This window comes from Chlamydotis macqueenii, chromosome 5, assembly GCF_036417535.1.
Source record: "Chlamydotis macqueenii isolate bChlMac1 chromosome 5, bChlMac1.mat, whole genome shotgun sequence".
NCBI lineage: Eukaryota > Metazoa > Chordata > Aves > Otidiformes > Otididae > Chlamydotis > Chlamydotis macqueenii.
The window spans coordinates 28811022-28835417 of NC_141560.1; the positions used below are offsets into that span (position 1 = coordinate 28811022).

A 24396-nucleotide genomic window follows, 5' to 3' on the forward strand; every position below is an offset into this window, starting at 1 on the left:
TGGTTTTGTGCATTCTACTGTGAAGGGAGCAGTCTGTTGCAGACATGACGCTACATTAGAAAAGGGAGAGATTGTGAAATGAGATTTCACTGAAGTTGCTGTATGACAGTAGCTCTAGAGAAGAAGAGCCTTATTTACATATTGCTTTTTTTTCATGGAAACTGCCTCTCCTTTTTTTTTTTTAGGCGAAGATTTTTGTGAGTTAGTCATTATTTGGGGCAGATTTGTTCAAGGTTTAAACACCATACTCTTCTGTTTTTATAATTTAAGGGTTGTTTGACCCTGTAAATCTGGCTAGTCAGTCCTGTAAATGAGACAGTGGAGAATGTGATCCTATTAGCCACAAAGGTATATCCATAAAGCATACTTGCTTCCTCTGTTCTTCATGCTACTTTTAGCTTAGTATCTTCCCTAGATACTTTTATACATCATCCTTGAAATAACAGTGCACATGGAATAAGATAATTAAATGTTTAAAAGCATCTACATTGCAGGTTTGTTTTTTTTTTTTTGAAAAAAGATCTTTGCGTCCACAAAAGGTCAGCTAGAGATGATGAACTGCAATGATGGTTTGCTTTCATCCAACAGTGTAGCAACATCTTTGAGCTTGGAGTGTGCTGAGATTAAACTTGAGTTTTTTTCCTGTTGCCTTCTTTTACCCTTTGCCTCTTCCATCCTGAAGGAAAGTCTGTTAACAGTTGAGGGCACTAGCAATAATACTGTTAATTAACCAATTTTTATTTTCTATAGAACTGATAGACTTTAAGACAAGAAGAGTTGCAGCATTCAGAAAAAATTTGGTGGAACTAGCAGAACTGGAATTAAAACATGCTAAGGTAATTGTGATACTGACTTTAAATATTATATACTTGAATAACTGAAATGGCTACATTTGTTGTGTGATATGCACTTCACATTCAGGAAGGGGAATTTGAAGGTAAGCATCATCCAGAAAGGTGAACTTTCTCAAATAATAGGGGCGGGGGGAAGTATAGGTGAAATATCTCCTTGAGACCAGTGTACTTGAGGTGCCTTTGGAAAACTCATCTCCTTGAAGACAATTTTGGCTTCAGTTTTATGTTTCTCTTGCTGTTTGATATTTATAGCTGCAGAGTTTGAATACCTGCCTATTTTTAAAACCTCTTCTCACCATTTTACTGTGAGATAGGAAGTGGTTTCTCCTGTTACCGAGATGTTGGGGACTTCATTTATAGGATAGGCTAACTATTAAGCATGAGATAACACAGGCCTGTTTGAAGTTGGATCAGTTTTACTCTGAGTATGCTTTTTGAACCTTTTTGCCTTTAAACTATAAAGTGCTAACAAAAGAGGAATGTTGCAGATAGCCTTTTCAGTAAAATAAATTTTTGCAGGAAAAAAAACTTTAAGGGGCTTGTACTGTCCTTAAATTTCCCAATGTATTTGATTCTTTTAATCAGTATGAAATTAATGTTTTGGTTAAATCAGGTTAGTTGCTCTGATTTCATAAACAAGTACAACAATCTTAATTTAATAGTCCAATAGCAGGAGGTGGCTTTCTTTTGAAAGTCAGCTCTACCATTTCTCATTCTCATCACAAATCTGAAAGTGCATTCACTACCAAGCTTTGAATTAACTTGGAATATATCTATTGAAATGACAAGTTAAGAGGTGTATAGTGTTGCTGAGTTAACTTGCTGCTGCTCTACGCTCTTTTCAGTAGTGTTGACAGTGTCATTCTTCGTTCTGCCAAACCCATTGCTTGTAATACTAATGCATTGTAAAAAGACTTGTTTTGCGGAGCTTTTGTTTTTAACCTTTGTAGGTGTAAGTTCAGCTTGATGGGGTATTTAGCTGGTAAAGTAACCAGTAAGGTCTGGAATACTCCACTGCTTTTTCAGATGAACAGTGCTTGCTTTAATGTACTGTATCAGAAACTCAGCTGTATTTCCCCATAAGTCTTAAAATTCCTCATAATACTTGGTGCTATTCAGCCTTCCTACTTCTCTTTGTATAACAGCTGTCTATATCCAGGCCTGAGTCTCCCAGAAATCCCCATGTTTGGTCATGGATATACTGGTTATGGGTTTTAGTGAAATCAATAGTCTTAACAGTCATACTTGCAACAGTTTTTACTGATTTGCCATATCATGCTTTAACAAGGGAATGAATCCACAGCACTTCTGTCCTGCTTCAGTCATTGACTCTTCATCATCTCTTCTAACTGGCCCCTGCTGAAGTCCCCACATGCCTTGGAGAGGAGTGCTTTAAAAATTTCTCTATCTTCTAAAGTATCCTTAAAGAATCACTTGTATTAACTCTCTGTATAAGTCAAAATCTTGTAGTATTTTCTTGAATTTTGACAGCTAATAACTGCAAAAGACAGGGAAAATGCTTAATTTCTGTAACTTTCAACTTACTTGATATGCACATCTTGGTGCCCTCAGTTTATCTGGAATAGCTTGAATTTTTTTAGCTGTTCTTCATTTGTCACTACAGCTTGTGTTTAAGGTGTAGTTCTTCAGATAGTCTGTCTCAGTCTGTGATTTGCTTTGTCTTAGTAAATTTACTAACAAGAAGTATTGAAGGCTGAAATAGAAGCTTTGAACTGTAGTTCTGTTTTTAAAGGTGGACTTTTTTTTGCTGACCCTCTTCTACTTTATCATGGAGCACTGTAAGACTAACTAGACAGTTTTGAATATTTAAAGCTTTACAATGTAAAAGGTCATTTTGACTAAGGGTGCGTTCTTGAAATGTTAACATCTTGTGACTTGTTGAATGAAAGGATATTTTGTTTCTCACTAGATTTCAAAGTTCTGTTTTTTCAAAGCATGTGTTCCATGTTTATTCAAAACAAACTACTACAGATGGATCAGTTTGCAGCGCTTTTATTTCTGTAGATTCTGAGTTGGATTATTAAAGAACTTGCAAGTGCAATAGACCATATTTCTCAGTTTTATATAATGGGAGATGTTCTTATTAATGCTATAACCAGCATATTTGAGGATAGTCTTATGGATAGGTTTTTATTAGTCTGTATTGGAGGATGAAATAGTTTGGTGGAGACTTTCTGAGGTACTTCCGTAAAAGGAAGATAGAAGATCCAAAAAGACTTTGAGGTTTTTTTTGAGATAGCATTGTGTCCTGATATTTGAAGAGCAATGTTAGGGGAATATGAAGGTTTCTCCTTGTTCTGGAGAGGACGTCTAAGTGATCTTTCCACAAAAATGCTGATAGGGAGGAGGGGCTGGGGGCAACAGATAACACTGCTGCAGACTTCTGTTATAAGTATTCTGTTGTGTTGTTTTGGGTTGTTTTTGTTGTTTTATTTGTTCCTGGAACGAGTATCTCCACACTAGATGTCATGCAGATGCATCTGTCTCTGAATCGGTCTAGCTGTGTGTCTTCTGGTCTTGGAGTTGCCTGGCACAGAAAGCATGGAGGTGAAATCTAATGCAGGCGTGGGTGCTGGAACTCACCTGAGAGGAATTCAGCCACAATGAAGGCTGCTGCATGACTTACTGTTAAAAGTTATTTGCTCCGTGCTGAAAGAAAAGCGGATCCCAAACCACAGAAATTGCTGGACTGAAGAAGGCAGAATAACAAAGAATCAAGAGAAGGTTCTGAGAGACGGCTCACATTTACTGAGCTGTATTTGGCTGCGTGGCTCTAGAAGACTGGAGAGTGATAGAGAAATCAAGCTTTCAGTAAATCAAGGACACTGTATAGACAAATACTAAGCATATCCTCTCTGCCTACTTATGTTTATACTACTTCCTTATAAAATACTTTATTTTAGTTTGCTAATATCCTCTTACCCTTTCCTGGTTGCAGCTCAAGACTTTTGAAAAAGCTAAAAATGAGACTGTGGGTTGAGATTGCTTTAAGTTGATACAAGCGCAGACTACTGTCAGGAAGGAGGATGATGCATGACCCTTTCCCTTATGTTGGCACTATTACATATGCAGCAGTGTAGAAAGAGAGCTAAAAGTTGCTCTGAGTTTTTCTAAGCTTTACTTTCAGTCTTGTTTTCCTAGCATCCCTTGTGTCAAAACACACAGTTCTGGCTGGAAGGGTCTGAGAATAAGAGAGAGAGCTGCCTTCTTCACAGGAGCATGTACCCTAGTTTTACTTTAAAGCTGCAGTTTGGCAGCTATTTTGATTCTACTTGTTCTCTGACCTATGCTAAACAGATTGATGTTTCTTTTTCTGTGGCCATTCTGTGTGACTGTCCCTCTAGGTAGCGGTTAGCTTCTATTTTGCTAGCTCTGTGTTTCTTCTTGGCTGTAGCTAATGTAAGATCTGATCGGGCATTTACTGCAAAAGCTGCATTTAAACCTATTCGGTATTTTAAACAGTAGGATTTTGAGGTGTTCCTGTGTTGGACTTCATGTTCAAGAAGGGAGGTTTGATAGCTGGTGAAACTGTTAAGGTTATAATCATATACTTAAAGCATTTATAGCCTTGGCTATACTTTTAGACTCTTTTGACCAATGAATTGTAACTAAGATAGCCACTTCCTTCAAATGAAAAATAAAAAGACCTAAACCTCTCTTTCCACAAATATTAATATATACACTCTTTCCTCTGTGGGTTTTTGTGGAAAAAGAGTTTGTTGCATTACTAGCAACAGATGTCTCTCTGGAACTGACAGAAGAAAGGAGTAAGCAAAACCCAACACTAAGAGATTTGGTTAAATGCTTTGTCAGTAATTCTTTCTTTGCTGAAAAGGATGTTTCTGTCACCACGGTTCTACCAATAAGTGATATCTAGAGCTTAGGAGTCTGAGTTGGCCAGAAACTCAAAATTCTTTTCTGAATCTGAATTTATAGGACTTAATCAAGTTATGCTGATGTAAGTCAAGTATGCCAGATGTTCCAGCCAGAAAGAGTAATGGCTCACAGCCTTATTGATCTTGATTTATTATAATTTAAATAAGGTTGTTCATGTGAACTTTGTAAATGTGATCTAATGAACATGAATGGTTGGCCCATTTGGAAAACTTCAGTAGACTGGCTGGCTGAGTCTGGAAATGACTGATTTATAAAGGGCGTCTTGGTACTGTCTTTTCTTTAGAGTGCTACATAGTGGCCTGTGAACTGCAAGTATACTTCGTGCTGCTGATGAGCTGTAAAGAGATGCCTAAAAGATCACTGTCATGCTTTTGTTATAGGTAACATGCATGCAGTCCACAATTATACTTCAGACTGAAGTATTCCTTTTGAAGACTGAAAACTTCAGGCTGAAGTCTTCCTTTTTATTCTTCATTGCAGCCAATATTCAGCTGTTCAGTAACAGAGACCTTGCATTTATGAATCCTGTATGCTACGAAGATGGGCCACCAAGTCCGTATGCATCTCATGTATATTGAACTTACATATGACAGAATTACAGGCCTTTTAAATAGCTTGTGACTGTCCTCCGCCAGTATAGGCATAAAAGGACAAAAAGCTATTGAAGCTGTAACTGGAATTGTTGCCTTCTGGAGAAGACTGAAAAGGATTTAGTAGACACAACTGGAATCTTCTACTTTGAAGCCTTGAATTTAGTTAGTTGCTAAATCTGGATTATAGGAACCTTAATGGGGGATAGAATTACGGTTTCTTACCTTTTGCGGCTGAGGGACAAGTATCCTTCTGCGTATCTACCACAGGTCACTTGAAATGCTTTCAACTGAAAAAAGTAAGAATTGCAGCTTCTTCAGTACTTGTGTGGGCTCTTTATCAAGGACATGCAAATCATGGCTACTGATACTGTTTAACTACATGCTTTTGCTTGTCTGAAGTTTTCTTTACAGGTTTCTCTTTGGATCCCAAAAATTTTTAGAAGGTAGCAGTTTCTTTCATGTTTATAACTGGGCATTCAGACTGTTTTGTTCTTGCATTTTTATCTGAACCTGATAGGGATTTCTCTTAACGCTGTCAAGAACCTAATATTGTTTCTTACACAGAGATTTCAGATTTGGGAACAAACCTAGTACAGCTATTTAATAATGAGTAGACAGTTTAAAGTCATCTAAGCATAAATGAATGCACAAAACAATATGAATACCAGGTTGGGTTTTTTTTTCTGGAAAGTAAATCCTGGCTTACTTGTTTGTTGCAATAAAGGCACGGACTCTGTGGATGGTGTTCCGGAGACCTTTATTGTCAGTCAGCCTAAGTCTTTTATAATTCTTCTCAGTTACACGCGAAGTGCATGCACTTCATCATCTAATTCGATTGGTAGCAATATACTGTTCACACATCTTAAGCTTCATTTGGATTGGTTATAGGTTTTTAGTTGTCTTTACTATTTTTGCCTTTGGTATTTACTTATCTTGTTCTAATTGCTGTTTTTTGTTATTGAGCAAGTGGTGTTCAAGGACATAGCTCAAATTCTTCAATATCAGACAGCTGTGCCGCACTCTCTGTTCCTACACTTGTTGATCACATCTGCTTAATTCACAAGGTATCTTGTGTCAGTTCTGTAAATTCATTCAGAAATCTGAAAGTCAACCTCTGTTTTTATGGCAGAGTCACAGTGCTTTAAATAGAATTAAAAACTTGACCTACAGGTGTTTGAAAATAAGGGCAGAACTGGGCCTTACAGATAAAGTTCAGTTTATGTTCTGATAATAGCTTCTGTAGCTGCGGCTCTAATGGCTAAACTCAACTTTGATGGCTAAATCACCTGGCTAAGCATGTAAATCAGTCTGTCTTTCGAACAAAGCCTGTCCTTCAACAGAGCTATGAGCTTAGATGGCTACTATAGTGAGGAGACGCTGAGTGCTGTGAATTGGTTAACACTTCTGGATGAATTCAGTGTAATATATGAATTCTGCTTTGGGAATGATATTCCAGTGACAGAGTAATGCCAGTACTGTATAAGAAATGCAAACTTTCAACTTCATTGCTAAGAGAGTGCTCTGCAGTGAATAGTTTTTGTGGCCAGACTAGGTCTTCAGTAAGAAACTTCTGAAGAAATATGTACTAAATACTTATTTTTGAATCTCCAGTTGGCTCCATTTAGTTCCATGACACAATGCTCCTACATCCAAAAAACTCTTTAAGATAAAAGTTACTTACATAAATATTTCTACATAAGCTTAATACCTATCTGTTTTCCTTTAGTGGTGTCATTGCTATTTAATAAACATCTTTTTGCCACAGGTGTAAGAGAAAGTAGGGAAATGTGACCGTATTTTTCTTTATTTTTATAGGGTAACTTACAGCTGCTGCAGAGCTGCCTGGCAGTGTTAAACGGTGACACATAAGCTGCGCTCAGTCCTCCCACTAACAAGGGCTGCCCTCCTCTGGATTGTTTTCATGACTTTAAATAAGCATTTACAGTTCCCTGGAGAAAACATTTGGCAAAGTGTGCATAAGCAAGCTCCTTCTTTCAAGAGAATTAAAACAAACACCTGAAAGTAGCTCCAGACTATATGAAGCAACAGCATACTTGTTATACATACATACTCATGTTTATTTAATCATTATATGCTTTCATTGTTCAGAAACCAAATACTCTGTTTTTGTGAAAATAGCCAATATAATTATGTTCATGTTATGAATACTATGATACGGCTGCCAATCTTATTTACCTTTGTAAGTAATTTCTGAAGTTCACCATTTGAAGCACATTGTTCAAATGGCATAAATATTACCATTAGATATTTGAATATTGTTACTATAATGGCATTGTATACACTGTCTTAGTTTTTTTCCATGTACTGATATCAAGAAACTTAATCTTTTTTTCAATTGTGAACATTTCTTAGAAATTTTGGAGAACTTTGTGTAACCTTTATAACTATGATTTAAAAAGAAAAGCAAATGCATTAGTATGTTTGCCTTAACTTGTAGATTAATCCAATTATTGTAAAATAAACCATGACATCGATGATTTTTCTAAAATTATGCAGACATTGTATCATCTGTAAGCTTAGTATTTTCTAGTAAATCAGATTAATTAGTTTTCTTCTCTATTCATCCTGTAAAGCCATTGAGTAGGTATTGGATTGGTCCGACACTAAATGCTCACCCAGTAATTTTTCACTTGCATTCTCAGGTCCGTTAGTCTGTGACTTTCCTATCCAGTGTATTTAAATTGTCTTGAGCTTGGTGGCTGACTCTGCAATTTCTTTGGCAGAAATGGTTTTCAGATAACTTAGTGGGTTTATTTCCAGAAAAATAAAATAAAGTAGCAGAAGGGGGTTTGGAAAGTGCATAAAATATCAGTGAAAGGTAATACTGCTCCACTTTGATACAGATAAGCAGCTTTACTTCAGAATATAAAAAGTAAAGGTATACCCAATAAAGGAATGCCTGAAAAGGATCTCATTCTGCTAACTGGGCTTAGAACTTAGAGCTATGAGTCCAGTTTTCTTTGTTGTATTGTTTTGTCTCTCTTACTGAAACCATGAAACTTTTCCAAGAGGTGCTGTTCTGTCGTGTAATATCAGGATGTCATAAAATTAGGCTTTACTTGATTATTTGTTCTTCACAGTGGGATTGCTGCTTTATATGGGAGCAGCGGAATTTTGGGTGAGTGGGATGTTTGGAGAGGCAGATCAATGTAAGTCAATGTCTCCGTGATTACTGCCGCACAGAGGTGTGTGGTTATTTTGTTATTTTGCTTTTTTTTTTTCCTTAGATAGCGTGAATTGCACAGTGTAATCTTTTTACCCTGCTGCCTTGCACATCAGAACATCTCAGAGACAGAGGAGTTTCTTAGCTGAGCGTGCCGTTTGTGTTGTTCATTGAGTTGCCAACACGTAGCCTCAGACTTCGATTGCCAGTGCCCAGCGGCTCTTCACCACTCATCTGCTGCATACAACATTTCCGGCAGCGGCTGCTACGGTAATGCTGTGCTGTTCACCTTCCACATATAACGGGTATAATTCCTAAGGAGCTCATCTATAAATAGACTATAAGGAACAAAGATTACAATGTATATATAGTTAACAAAACTGTAAATATTTTAAGTAGGATGTGGGAACAGTTTTTAGGTTAGTCCTCGCTGTTCAGTGTTCCTAGCTCATTAAATTTTTTTCAAGCCTCTTGGTATTGGGTGTGTCTCTTGGAGCTCTAACCCCTCCCTGTAGCTGTGAAGGGAAATACTTAAAACGTGACCCGAGGACTTGCAGCTCCAGGAACGGAGGGAAGAGCCGGGCCCAGCGGCCGGTACCGCCGCGGGGAGCGGAGGAGGCGGTGGCGCGGGCGGGGCTCGGCCGCCGGAAGCCGGCGGAGAACCCGGAAGGGGCGGGGCGGGGGCCGTCGCCATGAGCTGCCTGCGGGAGGAGGATGACCCGTACGTGGTGGAGGAGCCCAGCGACGAGGAGCGAGCGCTCAGCAGGTGGGTGGGTCCCTGCTCCCATCTGCCCCCCCGCCCCTCCCCCGGCGTCTCCTGGCCGGGGTGCGGGGAGGCGCCGCGGGGCCCGGCGGGGCGGCAGGCCCGGGCGCTGGGCTTGATGGTCGGCGGGGCGCGGCGGAGCTCCCGCACGGCCCGGGCGCTGCGCAGGCCCGCGGGGTGGAGCCCGGGGGTCCGTAGAGAATCGCTTCGCGGTTTTCTTCCTCGAAAGCGGAGTGCTTCCGTGTGTAACTCGTAATGCCAGTGCGTAAACAGCTCCTTGCCCCTGCGCGGAGGCGTCGCGGCAGGCCGCAGCCAGTCAGCTGAGGCTCCTTTGCGTTAAAACCAGAGTTTTAACACCAGCAAGCTAATAAAACATTGTAATAAATACATTTCCCATAAACACACGAATAAGCGCTTCCCAGTGCGCTCACACAATTTAGATGTTCGTTCTCCAGGTGGCTCGGTCAGTATTTTAAGCTGGTTATCATTGTTAGGTGTGTAATGCTTAAATATTTGTAGCTCAGAAGATGAGGTGGATGTGCTCTTACACGGCACTCCTGACCAGAAGCGGAAGCTGATACGGGAGTGCCTGACTGGGGAGAGCGAGTCTTCCAGTGATGATGAGTTCCAAAAGGAGATGGAAGCGGAACTGAACACCACCATGAGGACTATGGAAGGCAAATGGAAATCCACGGAAATGGGTAAATCACGCTTAACACCAGCCTGCATATGAAATCCTGAGTTAAATGGTGTCCAGTTAGGGTGAAAAGTTAATGTCGTATTCTTGTGGCTACAGTTGTGTGTGGTGGTGGTTTGTCTGTTAGTTTGAGTGCTGTTTGAAGCCTGCAGAAAATCTTAAAAGGGCCAGTTGCTCCTGCAGAAATGGTCACCAGATGCTTCAGTGAAAGCCTGTGTTGTATTTTTTCTAAAATTTCAATTCTGGTGTTTCTGAACTTCTGATTTCCTACTTTAATATGATTTCTTTTTGTTGCGTCAGTCCTCTTTTTTCCAATGTCTCTATAACTTCTGGTTTAAGTTGTTTTTTCACATGTATTTAGAAGTCTCTTGAAGATGTTGCGGTCTCTTGTTCTTCTCTCTAGTGGCTCCAGATACTATCAACATTTGGAGCCCTTTATTGAAGAAAGGTAGAATGGTAGATTCAGATTCCAGATCAGTTGGGGGGAAAATTCTGCAAAAAATATTAATCTCTTCCTCATTACCTGCTTATAATAACATGCTACATCAAATCGTAAAGCTGTACTAAAGATGTGTTCTGCTGTTTGAAAGTGCCTTGTTTAGGAGAGGATTAAGCAAAATCAAGGTAGTATATTCGTACTTGGTTTGAGTCAAAGTTTATGTAACAATGTGCCACACCTGTATTTATTTCCCATGAGTGAAGATTTATGGAGTGTCTGAGATTATGTGGATTATATAGGGCAGAGGCAGGCACGTTTGATGTGGTGTCCTCTCTGCCTAAAGGGAGTGTACCTTGGGAGGAACTTTCCTTTGACCTGTACCTGAGGCTCACCTCAGGAGAGTGAGCAGCATTGCTCTGAGAGAACACCTGTAAATGAAATACCACAAGCAATGTGGATCATCAGGATGTGGGAATAAACTGGGAGAGCTGTTACTTAACACACCCAGATAAAGCAGAGCACTTTTGGACAGAACAACTAGTGAGGGTTTTTTCTGGGCTGTATACTTGCTGTCCTTTTGGTGGGTTGTTCTTACCACTTCTCTCTCTAATTTCAAACATAGGTACTTCCTCAAGTACTGGGCAGACTGGACCTGCCACCACTTCAAAATACTATGATGACATCTACTTTGATTCTGATTCAGAGGATGAAGATAAAACAGGTAAATGGCTGAGGAGAGGAAAGACAAGGACATCTTTACAGCAACACTCTCAGAATCAGTAGATTCCTCTTTGGAGGTCAAGGGGCTGTTCTTGAAGGTGGCCTTTTGCAGGGAATTACCAGCCTGTGTCATCTCAATGTCGTTCCTGCAACTTTGTCATGTACCCCAGTGTATGTAAGGTGCATTAGTGCTTTAGAGTCGCCCATTTGGAGGAGAGATGAGCTAGGCCCTCATGTTTTCGTTCAGATTTATTGCGAGGAAGAGGAAAACTGAGAAACTGATACTTTTATTATTTAAGCAGAGAATCATCATATGTCTGATGGATGTAACATGTGCTTGCACAAATCTTTCCAGTTACACAGGATGTCCGGAAAAACAGAAAACATCAGCAACGTCGGATTCTTTCCAATGATGAGCTGCTGTATGACCCAGAAGAAGACAGTCGAGACCAAGAGTGGGTAGACTCACAGAGGAGGGGGTAAGAGACCATAAATCTTTGAACTGTAGGATGCTTAACATAAAATGAAAAAAGTAACTGAAAATGGTGAATATAGAGAAAAAGCCTATGCTGTCAAGCCGATGTAATGAAAAGACTTTTTTAAATTTACAGCTTAGAAATTTAAAAACCTGTAAAGTTTTTATGGATATATAATGGAAGCTGAGTCTTCAAAATTACACCGTTCTAAAACTTGCAATTTTTTTAAATAAAAAATTTCCTAGTTTGGTAAGCCAGTTTTGTCTGTAGATCTCCTCTAAACATCCATATTGTGGATGAAAAGGTTGTAACATTTTCTAGTTTCAATTTTTAATGCCCTGTGATACTTTGATTGCTAAATTAATACTGGGTCCTGCTAAGTATTGTGTTTATGGTTTTGCAAAACTTAGCAAGCCACAAAATGTTCAGATAAAACAGGAACAACACAAAGTGGTTTTATTGAGTTTCTTGACATGTGAAATATAAAAATGGTTGCTGCAGCAGGAGTAAAATTCTCCACGCAAATCTGTTGCGTGCGTGTATGTTGCATGCAGAGATTGCACTTGAGACAATTGCCTTGTCAGAGAAGAGGGTTATTAGGCACAGATTCTCATGCTAGATGTATTTCTTTCACCAAATAAGAATCCTCTGTACAAAGTAAATGAAGGTACTAGTATGTGGTTTTTCCCCCAGTGTATTTATTTATGTGCTTTGAGTTAGTGAAAAAGGTGTCCAGAAGAAGCCAAATATTTATTGGTGTATTTTGATATAAAAAAGGTTTGGAGGTTGAATTGATATATCTGACAACAAGGGCACATAATTTCACTTTTTGTCTCTCCTTCATCCTGTCTTGAACTGGTAGGTACCGTAATCAGAGACGACTGCCCCAGCAGCAGCAGCCAAAACCTTCAGCTGTTCCAAATAGTGATGCTGTTTTGAATTGCCCTGCTTGCATGACAACGTTATGCCTGGACTGTCAGAGGTAATTGGCGAACAATCAGGGGTCTTCTTAGAATGTCTTTTTTTTGTCAGTTGTACTTTTGTGTATGCAATATGATAAATTCATTTGGCCAAGTCTGTCTTGCGAGGTGGAGATGATAAAAAAGAGGGCAGGTATATGTGAATCAGATGTAGGGGTAAATGCGCTTTGTAAGAATGATGATAAGCTTAACCTGCAACATAGAGATGAGGAAGAACAGGGTAGAACTTTAGCATGAGTTGTGGGTGGGGTGATGTTTTGTTTTGTTTGTTTTGTTTTTGTTTTTTTTTTTTTTTTAAAGTACATTGGCTTGATGTTTAGAGGCATAAAATTATTCCAGGTTAATTATTATTTTTCAAGTACTTCGAAAGCATGTAGGTGAGGATCTGTAGTGTCTTTGCAGCTCTCCAGTATCTGACTGCACTGCAAACCTAGTTAGTACTGCTGACTCTTGCTAAGGAGGGGACTCCTGAATGGGGAATAAAGGAGAAAGAAACCTTGTGAAATGAGGAATAAAATACCTCTCATTTATTGAGTACTTTCGGTGACTGAGGGTGAAATTCCACAGCAGACTAAAATCATCTAAGTACTCGGTGCTGTTTCCCTTTACTGGCTAGAGTATTCCTTGACCCTATTCTGTAGTTAAGTATTTCAGTTTGCTAAGCTGACAAAACTGTCTACTGTTAGATTGGTCTTTTGTGGTTTTAATAAACTGAACTAGCTCAGCACAGAATTGTACAAGCAGTAAAGCCAGCAGAAGTCGAGACAGGACCTCTGCAGCCACCTTTTATGTTGGTTTAGGCTGCTGTAAAACTGCAGCCTGAGGGACACTGTTGAACTGAACTGCAGCCCTGAATTTTGCTACGTACTCCAGCTATGCAGTTGTTATACTGATGACCGCTGAAATACATTTTTTATATTTTATTATAGACATGCTTTTTCAAGTGTGATAGGTAAATGTTTGTTATTTATAAATAAAGAATTTCAGGCTTGCAAGACATTTTAGGATATAAATGCCAGTATTTGAGTCATTTCCATTCGCAACTTCATGATCTTTTGCCTCTCATCTGCTATACATAGCAATGCATAATTCTGTAGTAGCAATACTATTGTACTCCAAGGTGCTTACTTCAGCAAGAACCAGCGTGTTTCTAAAAACACCTTAAAAACAAGACAGATGGCTAAAATTCTGGGTTTTTTTGTAATGATTTTTGTAGTTGTGACTTTTGTTATGTTTATAAAACCTCATATTTATTTGGCTTTCAGCCCTTTGGCATGGTCCTTCCTATCTTTAATCCCATTTCCAGGGTGATAACTGATTTCTTGGAAGCGGAGTTTTACCAATTGTGTGACTTGCATTTTCTCCCCTTCTCCATAGACATGAATCTTACAAAACACAATATAGAGCAATGTTTGTGATGAACTGCGTGGTTAACAAAGAGGAAATTCTGAAATACAGGAAGAAGCTAAAGAAGAGAAATAAGAAAATGAAGCACAGCAGAGAAACTACCTCTATACAATCAAATGAGGAAGAGGAGGAAGTGTATCATCCAGTATTATGTACTGAATGCTCTACTGAAGTGGCAGTAATGGATAAAGATGAAGTTTTTCACTTCTTCAATGTTCTAGCCAGCCACTGCTAAATGTACCAAGGCAGGGGAAAAAATCCTGCACTGTTTAAGACTGTGTGAAGTGTCAGAAATGCGGGCATGTTAGCCCTTGTTAAATATGGTCTTTTAAAGGTACATTTTCATCAGAGAACTTTATAATTGTTGGATTTTTACAAAGTTTATGAAAGGAATACAGTTAACTGTGCATTTGAGGCCAGTGTTCTCTCATGCTGTCAGGTGGTTGCAACATTGAGGATTTAAAATTTTGTAAATATAATGTAAGATCTGTGTTTATGATAATTCCCTGTATATATCCTATCCATTATCCCAGTATGTATTAGAACTGCTGCTTAGAATAAATCCTGTATAGTCACTGGGTCTCCGTAGCTGCATTGGTTATTTCCATGGCACGTGGTAAACAACTCTCTGTTGGGATGTTGGGCTTCCTTAGGCTGCTGTTCTTGGTAGATTTGCACAGAGGTAGGTTTGACAATGAAGGCATTGTCATTATATTTGGATTTTTGGCCCATTAAGATCTCAAAAATGAATTTTTAATTTATACAGTGGAAGATTATCTTATATTGAGTTTGCTGGCATGGATCATTTAAATCAACACAGTAATGCTTAGTAATGCAGTTAAGAGTTTTTAATGTAAATATGTATATGAAGAAAATACTGGACTTTTTTCTGTTGTCCTTTTTCCTTATGATGACACATTTTAAGAAGAAATTTATGGTCCGATCTATGACCATAGAACTAGTTTGTATGTTTTTTTTCTGTTTGTTTAGTACGTTTACAGCTTCTTTATGGAAGCATAAAGAGCTTCTGCTACTTGATATTTAGACTTCTTGCTTAGTCTGTGAAACCACTGCGATGTTAATGGATCCTTCCCTCTCTTCATCCAGGCATGCTCCCAAGGGGTGAACTCTTGGGTTTTTTTATTAGTAAGTAATGTCTCCTCTTTATAGCCTGATATTTTTTAACACTTCACTTTGAACAAAGATCTGTCTGAAAAAAAAAAAAAACCTCATATTTATGCTTTTTCTTTTAATAGTACTAGGAATAATTTTTTACATATGCTTTGAGGAATTGTCAGAAATATTTAAACTTAGGAGGTAGGAACCTGAAGAACATACTTCTTTCGTGCCTTAGATTATAATAAAATCTTGTGACTCTTTGGTTAGCTTTTGTAGTCCCTGGTGCTGTATTTTACTAATCTACACACACTCCTTCTCCATAGTGTTACATGAGATTAGGGAGAAAAAAACCACATTGATTCTTCAGTCAGGGTTACATGAGGAGAACGCTGTCTTCTTGTTTTCAAACTTAACCTCTGCTTGATATAGAGAACTGTTGAAGCAGCTGCTGAACATTTGGTTGGCTAGTGTGGTACACCTTCCTCTGCACATGCAACCTACGGTCAGCACTGAGCCATACTTCTTTTCAGGCTTGGGATCTGCCCGAGATAAGATCTCAATCTTGTCTTTGCTACCTGCAGTCAGACTGATCAGTGGAGTGTCTGACTCACATATTGATAGCTATGGGATCATGTAAAGTGGGGTAAATCGTTGCTGTGTGCCATGAGCCAGGAGATGCATAGAGAAAATTTTGGACTTAGGAAGAACTGTTGCTTCTTAGTAGAAGTGTGGAGGAGCAGATGTGATAGAGGATATAGTCTGTGCTGCAGGGCATGGCTGGCCTCAATATAGCTGTCTTCACGTTCCAGGTGAAGCACAAAGGTGCTGTGTGGCGCCAGGTTAAGGATCTTTGCACTGAGCTACTGGAAACATGAGCATGCAGGAATGTAGTTCAAGGGCTCAGGTGTCGATGCAAGAGGAACAACAGGTGATGGTGGTCCCTAAGCAGGGGTAGAATGGAGCTGGCGAAGGAGGGGAAACTATACAAGGGGAACATTGTCAATTTTCTTAAGGGGATAATGAGCAACAAAACTGTCTCGTGAGTCTGCACCCTACTGAAATGGTGTAAGGGGCCTGGGCACCGCCTGGTGGGTTACGGCAGATGTAGCAGGAGATTTTGAAGCTGGTATGCCTCAACATTACCTTTCCTCTCATCTCAGGTACTTCCTTGCTGCTTCTTGCTTGCCTTGTCACTTGAATTGTAGAGCCACTTCTTAGGAAGTGTTGGAGCAGATAGGACTGGGAGTCATTTGCCCCATATTGACAATGTTCTTGCAGCTTTGAATGGGAGTAATGCTTTACGTGCCCTGAATATACCACTTGTCCTTGAACTTTGCACGTGCTTATACAGAAAGGAAGCTTTCATGATTACCACCACTGTTTCAAGCAGCAACACCAACACAAGACTCCTCCATCAGCAATTGCAACAAGCAACAGTGGATAGGGACAAAAGCTCCTGTAGCCAGTTGTGTGGGGTATGAATTGTGTGAATGCTCTCGTTTCTTCTTGTGCTGAAATAAATCTGCATAGATAAAGTGTGTCGAAATGTCTTCTGGTTGAATTAAACCCCTTTTCAGATTCTGCCACACAAACTATTACAGTGCTCAGTTTTCTCTGCCAGCTGGTTTCTTTTCCAGTTATCTCCTGGTACTGTAATTGTATTTTGCAGCTGTGTAAATAACTCCGATGTGCATCCTCCTGTGGCTGTATTCCCTTGTTTTTTACTGTACAGGTGAAGGTGGGGATGGGGTGGCTGCAAGAACAGAATCCCACTGCTCAGTGATGTAATCGCCAATGGATTTACTAAGCAGGGCGAGTACAGTGCGTCGATACTGGTTCCTAATCTATGGTGTGCATGCTTGGCGTGTGAGGCCCTGGCTGGTGGCCTGGTGGTTGCACCTCATGCTCTGGTTAGCCATGGTGCCTGGCTGCCACCTACCTGTCCCCTTCCAGCAGACTTTTGTCTTCTAAACAAGAATGCTAGTCTAAGGTGCCAACGGCCTTCCTAATCATCCAGTCCTAGGCCAATCTCTGGGAATTCCTCCTTATTTTAGGCTAATTAGTGTTCAGGGGCAGGGTGTCCCACGCCCTCTGGTTTCTGGCCGCAGGTGCCTTAGGGAAGTTGTAGCTGGTTCGTAGGATTCCTATGCACAAAGTTCACCCAGCATGTGATATTTAAAAGCACAACAGTATTTATTGCTCTATTATAGCCTTGCACAAGCAGTTGCTAGCATAAGCAGTTACAGTTCCTAGCATGAGCTGTTACCAGCTTATTTTCCCTTTGTGAGAGTCTTACCAATCCGACTAAGCCGGAGACACCGCCGAGCAGGAGGGTGATTATCAGCGGGGTCAGAGCAGAGAAGGGAGGTAGGCGCAGCACCTTCAGGGTGTCCCCTGTTATTCGTAGAGTGTGCTCTGGGTTCTTTCTCTCTCCTCCGCTCCGAGCAGCCTCTGTTTATAGCCTCAGCAGATTCAGTGGCAGAGTACTGACCAGGTGTTGTTGCACGTGTGGCCAGCGCACGCAGCAAGGCCTGCCAAGTACGTGCCCTGCTGGCTAACAGCGGTTCCTGGATAGCAGCAACACACTGCTCAGTAACAACCCTCCTAGCTCCCCTCTCCGAGGTCGCCTTCTCACAGCTGTGTGCAGCTTGTAATCTCCCACAGTGGCCCTACACGAACCACCACTGAAATCCCTCACACAGAACTGCAAAATCTATTGCCTCTTTATTTTTCCTATTCGTATGGGATTAATCTAGTCAGAGCTGGCTGGTATTAGGGTCTCATTCATCTGAGCCATGGGTTTGGGTGGGCTTTCCCTCCGACGACTGGAGGTTCCTGCAGGGTATTTTTACCCTGTTTCCCGTGGGTCCTGCCGAGCGCGGTCTATACTTCCCAAAACGTCCATTTAGATTAAAAGAGGATGAGAGAAAAATGGGCCGCAGCCCAATCTCCTAGGTGTGACTCAGAGCGGCAGTGGGCTCCCGGGTGGCGGTCAGCCGTGTAATTTAATCAGATCGGACACAAACCGGGGCGCTCTGCGGGGTACGAGGGTACCGGTGGGTGCCAGGCGTTCAGCGCCGGAGGCAGGCAGCCACGCCGCTGTCTCTCCGAGCGGCCCGCACGGCCCCGCCGCCTCCCTGCCGGGGGGCAGCGGCCGCCCGGGCGCGGGGCGGGGCCGTGCCGTCGCCGGCGGCGAGAGGGCGGGCCCCGGGCTGCCACCGCCCCCCGTCTCCGCTTGGCCTGGGCCCGGCGCAGGGCCGCTGGCGGGCGGGGAGAGTGCGAGGCGCGCCATGGCGCTGGGCTCGGCCTGGAAGCAGATGTCGTGGCTGTACTACCAGTACCTGCTGGTCACCGCGCTCTACATGCTGGAGCCCTGGGAGCGCACCGTCTTCAGTATCCTTCTGCCCGCGGGGCCTGCCGGGGCGGCTGGGCCTGTGTGGGTGGGTGTGCGCGGCGTCGGGGGCCGAGGGGCTGCCCCGCGGCTGCCGGGTGGGCGACCCGGTGCCGGGGAAGCGCCTGGGCCGTGGCCGTACCGAGGGCGGCAGGCCCCCGGCGGGGCTTTCCGGGGGTGAGGGCCGAAGGGCGACGGGAGGAGAGCCAGGCAGGGCCGGGGAGGGGAGTGAGGCCGGGCCGGGGGCGGCGGCGGTGGCGGTGGCGGGCGATGGAGCGGCAGCCTCCGCCCGGGACCGGGACTCGGCCCCTCCTCGCAGGCAGGGGCTGGAGCTCCTCAGCGTCGCAAACTGAGGTGCTGCCCAAATCGGGGAGTAGTCCTTATGGTGTGTTCCGCCTCCTGTCACTGGCCGCCGAGCAGTCTCGCCCGTTTCTCCTCGGGCATGAGTTTCTATCTCCGAGCTCTTTCTCCTTTAATTTTTCTCCTGTAGAGTTGTGTTAGTTCTTCCTCCTGTCTTTTGCACCGAGATCTCAAGCTTTCTGTTGAGCACAGATGTCGTTCTTGAATTCTTTTTTTTTTTTTGCCTAGTGGAAAGTAAATGTACATGCTGCAAAGCCTTGCTTGGTGCTTTGTCACGTTATTTCTATTAGATGAGTATTTAATCCTCGAGCTGGTAAGTTTGCTTGGCTCTTTTGGAGTGGAAGAACTTGGTAGATGCTTATGTGAAGGCATCTGTATAAAGACCATTTATAGGTTTGCTTCTTTATCCAGTCCTTTCATACAGGCAGTATATTCTCCCAAGTTTTGTTATGGCATTGCAAGTATTTTTAAGTGTGACTGTTTTGATCTTGACCTAAAATTATGTCTCATATGAGTGATCCTGAGCCATCTTCAATTAATGTTGAGAGGCAAAGAGAGAAATTAATCAAAACATTAACAAAGAGAAGGGCATAAGTGGTACTGAGAAGCTGCTTTTATTGAGATACTGGTCAATTTTGTAAAGGAACTTGCATTTGTAATATAAAAGTGGTTGCCCATGTTCCAGCTGTGCACTCGGGCATCTTTTTTCCTGCCTAAGGTCAGAAGAAGTGGAGATAACTTACTCTTTTCTAGTTTTAATAGGCTTGCTGTGCACAATTGCTTAGGTAGATGTTCCTACCTTCAAAATGTTGGGTTCCTTGCTAACATATCTTCCTCTTCTTATGCCATTCTTATCACTGAGGAAACTTCATCTTTGCTTTCCCTGCAATTATATTAGTCATGAGTATTTTTTTTTCTTTTGTGTTAGCAATGCAGCTTTTTTAGCTCATGCAGAATATTTAAGTAAATGAAAACGTGCGTGCATGTGTACTTTTATGAAATCCTCATGTTGCAGTGAGGTGGTTGTCACTTAACTTGCAAACGTCATGACTGGCACAAGTATTGCTTGCGATCTGAGGTCAGCAAAACAGTTTTTTTTGTCCTCAGACTGGATGCTTCCGACATAGGTGGGCCAGGTCTGCTGGGTGCTGTACGGATGCAGTGCAGACACAGCGGCCTTGGGAGCTAAGGATGTGTGGCTCTGCTGCACGTCTCGCTGCTGCTTGTGCTCCCGAATCAGAAGTGAGGGCTGATACGGAAACGTGGATTTATGCGTTGACCTTCATTTTAGTATCTCTTACTGTATAATCTTTTGGGACTAAAAATACACCGAGCAGCTAGTATGCTCTAACAAGCGCAACTAATGCCTCTGCACTGTCATGGGGAAGTCGCTCGTAGAGCATTTGTTACACGTGTGCTGCGGTGATTTGATTTCTCGAAGGCGCGGAGCATGCGCAGCTCCTTTGGTTTCACCTGTGGAAACTGAATACCGCTGCCCAGTGTTATCATGCTTGTTAATCTCCAGTGCTTTTTATAGTGTTTCTGTCTTAGTTTACTGAATCTCTGCAGGAGTTGGATGAAATCAACAGGTTGTTATTAATTTAGAGTACTTTTGAATTTCTGAAACCTTAAACTTTGAATGGCATAATTTTTCAGTAACCTGATGCCATAACTTCTGTAGATAAAGCTTCAAGAACCCTAGAGCTTGACAAAGGTCCAGTTGTACGTGAATATTATAAGTTATTGTCTCACTTCTCTATATAAGTTTTACAACAGGTCCCTGTTAAGAGTTCCACTAGTAAAGTGGTCATCTTAAGATCGTTTAGCAGATAGCTTCATGTGAAGTTTGTTTTGCAGTGTGATCTGCTATAGTAAAGTACTATAGCAGATTAGTGTTTATTTAAGTACACAACTTGACTTGAAGCTGTGCTGATGCTCTGAGGCTTTGTGAGTGAAACAGAAAGTTGCATATCATGATGTTACTCATACTTTTCACTCCCCTTGCAGTTTATTTTTCCTAAGTATCACCAAACAATACATAAATTGAGCTGCTTGCCCATGAGGAATGGTCCCAGCATGACACATGGATGGAGAGATGAACCAAATAATGTAGTGACTTAGAGCCTAGAGGCCACTGGCAGCTCGAAGTGGATTTGAGGTTTCCTGACTTTTGTTAGGCTAACAGTACAGCTTTCACACCAGATGTGTTTTGTGCATCATAAATTAAATTGATTAGGTCATTCTGTTCCAAGAAGCTGAGGTCAGTGTCTGCTGCTGTCTGCTTAAAAATGAGTAGGCCATCCAGAAATAAGAACTCTTATTCAGTACAGATACTTATATTACTGTGTTTTTGTTTTGTTTCATTTTTTTTTTTGTGATGGTTGACTTTTTTCTTCTTCGCTGAATGGGCCTGGCTTCTGCAAGACTTGCTTAACACCTAGGGAGATGCATGTTGTATATTCTCAGTGTCCATTTTCTGTTTCTCCATCGTGCTTCCCATACTTTGGCCTGTCGTCTTGTGTCCATGACAAGGCAGTGGATAACTTGAAAGGCATCCTTCCATAGTTCAGCTAATCACTCCTGCTGGTGTTGAGGTTTTCAGTCTTCACATGGTTCTTCCTGTGGCTATAATTGCTGAATACAGTTGACCCCATCTGATTTAAAAGTGTAATGTTATAAGATAGTTCTCAGGAAAGTTTTAATGCTACAGTTATGTGATGTCTAATGCAGTTTCTATTTCAAATGCTTTTTTCCTGAACTGTAATTCAGATTCCATGCTAGTTTCCATTGTTGGAATGGCACTGTACACGGGCTATGTGTTCATGCCTCAGCACATCATGGCAATATTGCACTACTTTGAAATTGTGCAGTGATGAAGAACGTATTTTCAAGAAGTAGTCGGGCTTTGAAATCTGGTCTACAAAGAAGAATGAACCTCTTAGTTTTAACAAGACTTCTACTGATGCCAGAAAGACACAAATATGACTCTGAAGACTAGGAGCTGAGATATGTAGAGCGGGGATGCAAGATGTCCCCTATGTTGTGTTCATTCCTTTTAATTTTACAAGATATGCCCTTGTATAGTAGTTTTGTCTACTTTAACATTGTGATTGTACTTTGATATCAGTATTTTCTTAACTTTGTGACAGTTTCAATATTGCACTGTGAAAGCTTTTCTTAATTGTAATTTTGAGTAAATCTTAATTGCCTTCTATTTTTAATCAGAAAGTCATCTTATTAAATCGGGCTGAAAGCTTTTGCTATCGTATGGTATGTATTTGCCTGGATATTTCTATTAATGCGTTTTGTAAGGAAATACATCTAGATTCATGTTAGAGACATGGATATATTCGTCTAACGCTATTTACAAAAGTTAGTTTGAACTGAACTCAGGTGTACTGTTTGCTGTCCAGACTTAGTTCGACAGTATATTTGTGCGTATCACCTAAATTTGGAATTGTCAGTTATTTCAAGTTTCTGTATCCTACCTGTTGGAGGAGGGTGGGGGAGACGAGGCATTGAGGCCGGGTGAAGACTGCGTTTGTTGTGTTTGGAGTAGTGCTGTGGTTCTGGGCTTTATCTAGTGGGGGAGGAAAGGACTTTTCTTTACAGAGATAGGCCCACATAAGGCTTTGGGATAGCACTTTAAATCAACCCTGTTTTTCTAGCTACCAATTAAATTGTACTTTTCCAGGATGATTTATTATCTTCCAGTGGTTTTGGTTTCTGCTAATTTTCACTCAACAGAGTAACTATGTCTAGGTTTTAAAGGGGTTTTCTATTGCTGCTAGTGTTTCAAACATGTTCTTGCTACAAACTACCAAAACATAGGGGTTTAAACGGACTTGAGTTACAACTACAGCAATAAGTAGCTGAATACTTGGCTGAAGTCCTGTTGTTTTGTTTTTTTTTTTAATAGGGATTTTTTTTCAGTTTTGTATTCTGAAATGTAAGATGGTGACAACTTTCTTAAGTGGAGGATTTTTTTTTGTTGTTGTTTAAAAAATAAAAGTTTAAAAGCAGAGCTTTGATGCAAAACTTTCTTTGAGAAGTTAATGTGTTTCTGATTGCTGTTTGCTTTCCTCGGAACTTTCTAAAAGGGCAAAAATGATACTTGACCAAAGAATTGTGATTTTTTAATGGTCCAGTAATAATAAGTGCTGTTACATCTTTTATGCAACTTCTGTTGGAATCAGGAATTATATCTAAGTTGTACAACTAAACTGTTCTATAAAGGCTTTTAGGTTTGTTTAATTTTCTCAAATACACATTCATGAGAAAAGAGTGTTTTCCCCCTGTATATTTAAGAACTTCGTGTGTATTTGATTAAAAACTCCATTGTCATCTTGGGAGCTATAAACAGTGGGCCTTAAATTTCTTATGTGAACCCTACGTTTACTCAAATTGGTAGGGGTCTCCCACTAAATTAGTGCCTTTGCTTATTAATAACTGGATATCTAAACATAAGTAAGTTTTTGGGGTGGTGGTTTTGGGTTTGGGTTTTTTTCAAGTGTATCCAGAGTATAAAAAGTGAGTATTTTAAGAATATGTGGTGATAACGATAAGTTAACATACTGTTTTTGAAGTAATGTAGCATAAATTCCTGCTGTCCATGGATTAAATTGGTACTGTGATGTTTCTTTGTGAACTACTACCGTGATTGACACACATCTACTCCTGAGAAAGGGTTTTAGTTGTATGGGGGGTGGGGGGAAAGCCCTTCTATGCGGTGGCATTAGGAATGTTAAGCATGATTTTTAATTGTGAAAGGTTTTGTAAAAGGGCTTTGATATACCTACTTTTATTAGCTGTCTGCTTTTTGTAGGAAAAAAAAGAGTAACCATAATCTTCAATCAATTGCGTTATGCTGGAGTGGGCTTGATCAATATCATACTTGAATTCAATTTGCTAATTTGAGTACAGACTTCTTCAGCATTTCTTTTTTAAATTGTAAATCAAGAATCTCATTGTCTTGGACTGTTCTTTTAGATTCCAGATACTTTATTAAAGATGGAATAATTTTGTTAATAAAATACTATATGTTACTAGAGTTTGAATTTCTAGAAGAAAGTTTCTGCAGCCTGTCCTTTTCATAAAGTGGATCTAGTGAAGAGATCATTCAAGGGGTGATAATTACGAAGTAGAGTACGTTTTATTTTTTAAAGTAAAGGTATTGGTAGGAATTTATTTAATCATTAAATTTGAATAATAAATGAATCATAAGTCTACCAAGTTGTTTTCCCACAGCAGTCTGCTTTATTGTCATGCTAGTTGGGGGATCATATCCTCCTTGTCATAGAACTGTAAGCTTTTTCTGCACAAGCTGGAGGTCGAAGGCAATTTAAATACCATGTGGAGGCAGCTGGTCAATTACATTTCTGTTTAAACAGAGTGATAATAATTAAGCTGTCAATAGTTTACATAAAGTTGGAAAAAATAATTGTGAGAAATGCGAAAAAAAAATCTGAGCGCCCTACAAGTGGCTTTATGTTAGT

At 40.8% G+C, this 24396-nt stretch overlaps 3 protein-coding genes across 4 annotated transcripts in view; all 3 read left to right on the forward strand.

The window, feature by feature from the left end:
- SNX6 (sorting nexin 6) overlaps positions 1-9020 on the forward strand; it is a 28752-nt gene extending 19732 nt beyond the window's left edge. For both annotated transcript variants that reach the window (XM_086749275.1, XM_086749276.1), the window contains exons 13-14: positions 751-836; positions 7181-9020. In XM_086749275.1, the coding sequence (XP_086605401.1) occupies positions 751-836; positions 7181-7234 (140 nt within the window). In that variant the 3' untranslated portion in view covers positions 7235-9020. The remainder of the gene's footprint in view (positions 1-750; positions 837-7180) is intronic.
- Positions 9021-9210: 190 nt separating this feature from the next.
- On the forward strand, positions 9211-14606 carry EAPP (E2F associated phosphoprotein). Its single transcript, XM_086749572.1, has 6 exons — positions 9211-9315; positions 9832-10013; positions 11071-11169; positions 11524-11647; positions 12507-12626; positions 14002-14606. Exons 1-6 carry the CDS (start codon positions 9242-9244, stop codon positions 14264-14266), a joined length of 864 nt encoding a protein of 287 aa, XP_086605698.1. The 5' UTR covers positions 9211-9241; the 3' UTR covers positions 14267-14606.
- A 3769-nt stretch (positions 14607-18375) lies between these two features.
- Positions 18376-24129, forward strand: SPTSSA (serine palmitoyltransferase small subunit A). The gene is made up of 2 exons (XM_086749372.1): positions 18376-18543; positions 21671-24129. The coding sequence occupies exons 1-2, from the start codon at positions 18441-18443 to the stop codon at positions 21772-21774; spliced, it is 207 nt and encodes a 68-aa protein (XP_086605498.1). The 5' UTR covers positions 18376-18440; the 3' UTR covers positions 21775-24129.
- Positions 24130-24396: the final 267 nt, after the last annotated feature.